The 8,249-nt window shown below is 49.1% G+C and overlaps 1 protein-coding gene across 1 annotated transcript; it reads right to left on the bottom strand.

Moving 5' to 3' along the window:
• Window positions 1–4,934: 4,934 nt before the first annotated feature.
• LOC114173580 lies at window positions 4,935–5,960 on the bottom strand. Its single transcript, XM_028058066.1, has 3 exons — window positions 5,774–5,960; window positions 5,291–5,590; window positions 4,935–5,176 (listed from the first exon to the last, which is right to left on the bottom strand). The coding sequence occupies exons 1-3, from the start codon at window positions 5,958–5,960 to the stop codon at window positions 4,935–4,937; spliced, it is 729 nt and encodes a 242-aa protein (XP_027913867.1).
• Window positions 5,961–8,249: the final 2,289 nt, after the last annotated feature.

The raw sequence follows: 8,249 nt of genomic DNA, 5'->3' as shown, positions 1-8,249 counted from the left end.
TTCTCATATTACGAGGGATTTTTCTTGCAAATTTGTTAAAAGAAATTGCAAGAAAAGACTGTTTTCTACCATTTTTTCTAAGAATTGTGTTCCTGTAGAGAACAAACAAGATAAGTTAGGCACAAGCGTCACCTCACCCACGTAGTCCGCTATCTCCTCAGTCGGCTTCTTCCCGGTTGATACATGTCGGCTTGGACCCAGGAGGGGTTACCTGCAGAAGGGACTCCGAAGCTCAAGTAAGTCAAAGCTCTCAAAAGGTCAAATCAGGTGATTAAAGGGTTTCTGGCAGGTGAAAAGGTGTCAGAAGGCTGACTTAGGGAGGTTTGGCGCCGCCATTTTGATATTTTGTGATGATTGAAAAGAGTTATGTTTTTGGCGGGAGAGGGTTATGATGCTTGAAATTCGTATGTATAAATGAAGATAATGTTGATAGTTCATTCACTCTGTCTCATTTGCAAAAAATTCGTTCGGGTGCGTTTTAGAGTTGTCCGATATCTTCTCTTCCACCTCCGTCATCTTTTCTAAAGAAATCAGGTATGTCTAGTAGTAGCGATAAGGTTTCGTTGTCAGATTCGGGTAGTGAGCGGTCTAGGGATAATGGAAGTAGTTGAGATGATACCAGCGATAGGGAAGAAATGGGTAGTATAGGGAGAATTACAGTGGAAAGGGTGGTTGAAATTAGGGAAGATCCGCTTGAGGAGCTGGCGGAGAGCAATTTGCCGGCGAAGGCCGGGTACGAATGGGTGGCGGCAGACGTGCGGACTCAACGATCGTTGTTCCGATGGTCGCGTTTGTTAAGATCGTGGTTGAACTGCACACCTATTTTCGAGAAGGGGGTGCAAAGGGACATAATTGCTCCGGAGCGGGTTACCGCTGTTGAATGTGTATGCCATGACCGAGAAGGAGCAGCCGAAGAATTCTTCTATATGTACATGTGCCACTTCTCGCAGCTGCACATCCGACTACTGTTCGACGAATTCACCATGGGAATGTTGCGATTATTGAACGTTGCCCCCACTCAGCTTCATCCGAACAGCTGGGCGTATCTACAAGCTTTCAGATTGTTGTGAATGGCGTTATACTTGGAACCGTCTCCTCGAGCGTTCCTATACTTTTTTGTCATGAGGCCGAAAAGTCTGATAACATGGTTGTCGCTAATCAGTCGGCCTGGTCTCAACAAATTGGAGGCTTTCAATCAATCGTTCAAGCATTTTAAAGATGTGTTTTTCAAGGGCATATGGCGCAGCTTGGTAAGAAAAACTTGACACTTTTCCAAACCTTGCGTAAGGAAAAGGCAATGAAGGCTAGAGCTGGAGGGAAAACTGAGGTCCCCAATCTGCAAGATTCACTAGTAGACGTCCACGTGCATGGTGGTACTAAGAGGAAAGCGGAGTTGCCGATTAGGCTGGGTAAGGGTAAAGACGTGAAGAAAGTTCGAGCTGTTGTGATGGGAGCAGGCTCGACAAGTGGGGTGAAGAGGCCAGAGGCTGGGTTGATTAAGCTTCCGGAGACTACCGTTCAGAAGGACATCGAGATTAACGTGCCGGAGGCGCTGATGGACTCCATTGATAACATGGAGCCGAGAGCGTTGGTAAAGGCTATGGTGGAGTTTAGCAGTAATACATTGTTACTTAGTCGACGTGTGGGATCTTTGTATGAGAGGGAGTTGAAGGAAGGTAGCCGGACTAAGATGGAAGAGTTACAGGACAAGATGGATAAGCACGCGGAAGAGAAAGAAGCGTGGAAGAAGGAAAAGGAAGAGTGGGAAGCGGAGAGGAAGAGGCTTGCTACTTGGAGGGTGCGCTGCCTTGACTCTAAGGAAAAGCTAAAGGGTCAAATTGCAGATCTCGAAGCCGACTACGATGATATCAAGGAGAAACATGACGGGCTGGAGGGTGAACTAGAGGACCTGAAGAGCTGCATAATTCAAGAACATATTAATGGCTTCCAGAAGGGTGTTCGGCAGGCGTCATTTTTTATGAGAATGTTGATGCTAATGATGTTAGGTTTGATGTTAATAAAGATGTTGTCGACGATGTACTTATAGATGAGGCGGAATCTAGGCCAGAAGGGGATGGGGAGAAGGAGGCGGTCGACGCCGATGCTGGTGGTGACGAGATTGTGGCGGAGAACGTTGAGCAGAAGGCAGCTTAGGATTTTTACTTTAATATTTCCAATCTGGTTTAATGATTCTAAGTCTGTAATAACTCGTACATTGCTTTATTTTGATGTGTGCTATGAATGCCGGTTACTTCCGGGTTAATTGCTCTTTATATTTGTGATGTATGGGGTGTTTGCGTGTGCTATTGTGTTAAGGGTGGGGAACTTAAACAAATAACCAACGAGCTAAGGGTGTTCGACCCAGGCCGCTTACTTGTGGTAAGGGTGGGGAACTTAAACGAATAACCAATGAGCTAAGGGTGTTCGACCCAGGCCGCTTACTTGTGGTAAGGGTGGGGAACTTAAATGAATAACCAACGAGTTAAGGGTGTTCGACCCAGACCGCTTACTTGTGGTAAGGGTGGGGAACTTAAACGAATATGAAAGTAAAATAGAGAAAAGTCGTAAAGTTGAGAACCCTTCATTTTATTCATTGAATATGGGGTGCCTCGTTAAAACCTCCCTAGCAAAAACCCTCCTTAGGGAAAAAAGACCAGGTGAGGAAAAAGAGTACACCCAGGGTTACAAGTATTCGGTTCAATTACAGTATACATTCAGCTAAAGTAGAATTTGAGGTGGGACACATTCCAAGTGTTGGGAATCTCTTCCCCAGATAAATGTTCCAGGCGATAAGCTCCTCCTCCTGCGTCTTCGCGTATGCGGTATGGGCTGTCCCATTTAGCGGAGAACTTCCCATCCTTCTTTCTAGCACTGCTGGCCATTCTCCATACTAAGTCCCCGATTGCGAATGATCGTGGACATAGGTTTGTGTTATACTTTCTGGCAGCTCTTCGTTTGGCAGCTAAGTTGCGTATCTGGGCTTTTTCTCTGAGTTCGGGTAGGAGGTCGAGATGAGTGGCCATGTTTTGGTGGTTATGGATTGGGTCATACAGTTCTCGGCGCAAGGATGGTTCGCCAATTTTGACCGGTATCATGGCGTCTGCACCGTAAACTAGGCTGCATGGGGATTCGTTTGTTGATGATTGAGGGGTGCACCTGTAAGCCCATAACACTTATACTAACTCTTCAGATCATCGGCCTTTGGCGCTATCTAATCTCTTGCGCAATTCCACCAGGATAACTTTGTTGGCCGCCTCTGCTTTGTCCATTTGTTTGTGGGTGCTCTATAGAACTTGTGATGTGTTTGATGCCCAGAAGTGTAGAACTTGGCTAATTTCTTATCTATGAATTGTCGGCCATTGTCGGTGATGATAGTGTGCGGAACACCATATCTACATATAATATCTTTCCAAACGAACTGTTGAACTTGTTGTGCTGTGATAGTGGTTAGCGGTTTGGCTTTTATCCATTTGGTGAAATAGTCAACGGCTACAATCAGGAATTTGACTTGCCCCTTGCGGGGGGAGAAGGGGTCGAGGATGTCCATTCCCCATTTAGCAAAGGGCCATGGGGATAGTATGGAATGAAGTTGTTCCTGTTTCTGGTGGATAAGGTTGTCATGTTTTTGACATGGTTTGCACTTTTTGACGTAGTCCTGACAGTCTGCTTCTATAGTCGGCCAGAAGTAGCCAGCTTTGACGATTCTAGTAGCCATAGTGCATGCGCCGGAATGGTAGCCGCAAATGCCTTCATGTAACTCCTTAATGATATATTACACTTGTTCTGTAGTGACACATTTGAGAAGTGGTTGGCCGTATCCACGTTTGTAGAGGTCGTCGCCTATCATGGTGTACCTTGCGGCCTTAGCCAGCCAAGTTTTGTCCGCATCTTGTGGGGGGTTGCCGGTTTTTAGGTATTGGATATATGGAGTGGTCCAGTTGTGGTTTTGGGGAGGGGTGGTATTGTCGGCTAGAGAGTGGGTTAGGTTTTGGCAGGTATTTGTGATGAAGGGTGTAGATAATGTTTGATGTAATAAGGATCGGTGATAGCTTTTTAATTTGGTGTTGGCTAATTTGGAAAGGATGTCAGCTCTGATGTTGTCGGTTCTAGGGATGTGTTCGATGCGGACCCGTTCGAAAGCGGATTGAATGATTGGGCGGACCAGATGGTAATATTGTAGAAGGATAGGGTCTTTAATTTGGAATTCGTCGTTTAGGTGCCCTACAGTAAGTTTGGAGTCGGTTTTGCACGTTAACGTCTTGACACCGACTTCGCGGGCAAGGAAAAGGTCGGCGAGGATGTCTTCGTATTCGACTTGGTTGTTTGATGTTTTGAAGGCGAAGTGAAGGGATTTTTCAATGAGGATATCGTTAGGTCCTTCTAACACGATGTAGGCACCGACACCTTTGGGATTGGAGGAACCATCTACATGAAGCGTCCACTGGTCCTCTGTGGGTGTGTGTTGGAGGTCATTGACAAAAACCAAGAGGCATTGGGCTTTAATGGGGCCATGGGGTTCGTAGCGAATGTTGAATTCTGACAGCTCGACGGCCCAAGATGACATCCGTCCGGCTAGGTCTGGTTTTTGCAATATTTTTTGGATTGGGTGTGAAGCGGGAAATGGCTGTGAGGCGGCCTATGAGGCATTGGACCTCTTTGATGGTAGTGAGACTGCGCATTTCGATAATTGCCTTGCACTTTTCGGGATTGGCCTCTATACCGCATTGGGTTAACATGAATCCGAGAAATTTACCGCGGTCGACTCCGAATACACACTTGTCAGGGTTGAGGCGAAGGTTGTATTGGCGTAATACGGAGAAGACCACCGAGAGGTCTTGGGCATGTTGGTGGTGGCTTGGAGACTTGACAACTATGTCGTCGACATATACTTCGACACATTGTCCCATTAGATGGCTGAAAACTTTGTCCATCAGTCATTGGTAGGTCGCTCTAGCGTTCTTAAGACGAAAGGGCATAACTCTGTAAAAGTAGTTGGCGTTGTCCGTGATGAAAGCGGTCTTATTCATGTCAGATGCGGCCATGGGGATTTGGTTGTACCCAAAGTATGCGTCCAAGAAACTAAGCACTTTATTCCCTGTCGCGCCGTCAACAAGTCGGTCGATATTGGCTAAGCGGTAGGCATCGCGAGGATAGGCCTTGTTGAGATCCGTGTAGTCTACGCACATCCGCCATTTGCCATTGGCTTTCTTCACCAAGACTACATTAGAAAGCCAAGTGGTGTATTGAGCTTCTTCGATGAATCCGGCGCTTAGTAACTTGTCAGCCTCACCCTTAGCTGCTAGGCGGCGTTCTTCGCCAAGTTTGTATTTTTTCTGGGAGATGTAGCGGGCTTCTTTGTAGATGGATAGCTTGTGAGATGCTACTAGAGGGTCTACCCCAGGTAAGTCAGCGGCTGACCAGGCAAAAATGTTGGTGTTGCTGACAAGGATAGGTGTGATGATGGCACGCTCGTCAGAATTCAAATTGGTGCCTAAGTTGATGGAGTGGCCATTGGGGAGCTCGAGGGGGGAGGTCTCCTCAACAGCTTCGAGACGGACGTCCTGGCCAACTCTGGGGTCTAGATCCTCGCCTGATGGGGCGATGTCGGAGTCAGGTGGTCACTCAATGTGGTTGGTTTGCTGGATGGGGAGTTGTGGGCGCAGGCTGGCCATGTAGCATTCGCGTGCCAGGCGTTGGTCGCAGTGGATAGTGAGGATGTCGCCGTAAGGGGATGGGAATTTCATGGCCAAATGGGGGGTGGAGACGACAGCACCGAGGGTGTTGAGCAAAGGATGGCCTAGGAGGACATTGTAGGATGTGGGTGCGTCGATGATAAGGATGCGGATGGGGATGGTTTTGGTTTGTGTTCCATCACGAAACACGGTGTGAAGGTCGATGTAGCCGCGGGTCGAAACTTGTTCGCTAGAGAAGCCATAGATTGGTTCGTCGTATGGGACCATGGCCGTATCCGGGAGCTGGAGCTTTTGATAGGTGGCCCAGTAGAGAATGTCAATAGAGCTACCTTAGTCGACAAGGATTTTTTTAACGGCGTAGTTTTCAATTTCAATAGTGATGACCATGGGGTCGTCTTGTTGGTGGTCGACGCCGTGAAAGTCGTTGTCTGTGAAGATGATGGGAGGCATGCGACATCTATGATGGGAATGAGTAATATGGTTGGTGGATTGAATATGGCGGAGGTGTTTCTTTCTGACCGAAGAGGTGGATCCTTCACCAGCGAAGCCACCAGAGATGGTGTTGATAGTGCCTCGTAGGGGAGGGTCGGCGAGGGTGATGTCGGTGTGGGCCGGTTGGGGTTCCTGGTTAGCGGGTTGGGCTGGGCATCTGTCGTGACGGGAGTCGTGTGGAAGGTGTCTATGGTCGGATCGAGGGGGGTGGCGGGATCGAGAGGAGTGATCATCTCTACGGATGAAGCGGCGAAAGTGACCAGCACAGACCAGTTCTTCTATCTTATCCTGGAGTGCTTTGCAGTCTTCTGTAGTGTGGCCATGATTGCGGTGGTAGCGGCAATACTTGGTCATATCAGCATTAGAGGGTGTGGTTGTCTTGCGTGGTGGAGGGATGAGGTCAGCTTGTAGGGCCTCATCAAGGATGCGGGAGCGGGCTACAATAAGAGGGGCATATCTGGTGAAGTGGGGTTGGCGGGGCTCGTGTGGGCAGGTATCAGGGCGGGGAGGTTGTGGGGTAGGGTTGGCGGTGGTGGCTGCATAGTCATTGCAGAATTTGGTATGGAGGGTCTGCATTTCTTCCATGCGGACATAGTCGGCCGTACGCAATTTAAGTTCGTGCATAAAGGCAGGTGGGTGGAGGTAGACGTTGTTGGCGAAGGGGCCGGGTTGTAGGGTAAGTGCCATGCATTGGAGGATCATCTCTTGGTTGAGGTGTGGGGTGCGAAGAGCTGCCTTACTGAAGCAATCTATGAATGCTCTGAGTGGTTCGCCTTGTTCTTGTCGAATGCCCAAGAGGGAGATTGTGGTAGTTTGGTGTGGACGACTGCCAGCGAAATGGGTGGAGAACATATGGGATAGAACGTCGAAGCTGTCGATGGAGTAAGGTGGGAGGGTTGTGAACCATTCTAGAGCAGGGCCCTTGAGGGTGGTGGGGAAGGCTTTGCAGAAGACCGGGTCTTGGAACGTGTACAGGGCGACATGGGTGATGTATACTTTGAGGTGTTCATCAGGGTCGGTTTTGCCGGTGTAGCGGTCCAGCGTGAAGGGTTCTCACTGGGCAGGAAGCGGGGTGTTGGCGATAAAGTCGGTGAAGGGGTGACGACGTCTGGGCTGGTGGGGAGGGAGCAGATGAGGTGGGATGGGATGGTTGATCATAACCGAGAAGGTGGAGGTATGGTTGTGAGGGGGGATGTGGGTTGTTGGAAGGTATTGTGGGTTGTAGGGTGGAACATGTGTAGTGTGTAGGGTGGTGGGTATGTTGTAGGGGATCTGGGTGGTAGGGAGGGTAACAACAGGGGTTGGGGCTGCAGTATACCCTGGTTGAGTGGATGGGAAGTGAGTGGGATGGGTGGAGGGGATGGGTGTTTGTTGGGTGGTGGTGAAGGTGTGAGGGGTGGGGTTGTATTCGCTTTCCTCTTCTGTGGGCTGGAAGGTCGGGGACCTTGTAGCCTCATACGCCTCCTTGGCCTTTCCCTTCAGGGTGGGATCAGCTTCGATCTTTCGCCTAAGGCAAGAGTTCTCTTACCGCAGCACCTCCATTTCATCAGCGCTGCGTTTCTTCAGATCTGCTAGTTCTTGTTGCATCTTCGTTTGGCCGTCCAGGATGGCGGCTAGGTCAGGGGTGATGCCAGCAGGTCCTGAGGGACCAGCATCCGCCTGCTTGTTCACTCCAGCTCTGCTACCGGTGGAAACCATCTTCGGAGAAAAACGGGTACTAAGGTGATTGTCTCGTGCCCCACGGTGGGCGCCAATTGTTCCTATAGAGAACAAATAAGATAAGTTAGGCACAAGCGTCACCTCACCCACGTAGTCCGCTATCTCCTCAGTTGGCTTCTTCCAGTTGATACATGTTAGCTTGGACCCAGGAGGGGTTACTTGCAGAAGGGACTCCGAAGCTCAAGTAAGTCAAAGCTCTCAAAAGGTCAAATCAGGTGATTAATGGAGTAATGAATGTGTACCCTTAATTACTGGGGTCCACGCGTATTTATAGAGTATTAATTATGTCTGATTACGACATGGGTTGGGCCCTAGTTTGGGCTGCAGGTGGGGCCCAGGCCGTTA

Source organism: Vigna unguiculata, chromosome 2, assembly GCF_004118075.2.
Source record: "Vigna unguiculata cultivar IT97K-499-35 chromosome 2, ASM411807v1, whole genome shotgun sequence".
In the NCBI taxonomy this organism is placed as follows: domain Eukaryota; kingdom Viridiplantae; phylum Streptophyta; class Magnoliopsida; order Fabales; family Fabaceae; genus Vigna; species Vigna unguiculata.
This window is presented reverse-complemented; position numbering and strand designations above follow the sequence as displayed.

Bases quoted from the DNA above. Each gene is read 5' to 3' on its own strand.
- LOC114173580 (XM_028058066.1), bottom strand. From the start codon at position 5,960: ATGGTCCCATACGACGAACCAATCTATGGCTTCTCTAGCGAACAAGTT. The intron at 5,591-5,773 runs GTGCTGTCGTCT...TCGCCCCATCAG, and splicing joins TCCTTTGCTCAACACCCTCG to GCGAGGATCTAGACCCCAGA. The intron at 5,177-5,290 runs GTGAGGCTGACA...GGATGTGCGTAG, and splicing joins ACGCCGCCTAGCAGCTAAGG to ACTACACGGATCTCAACAAG.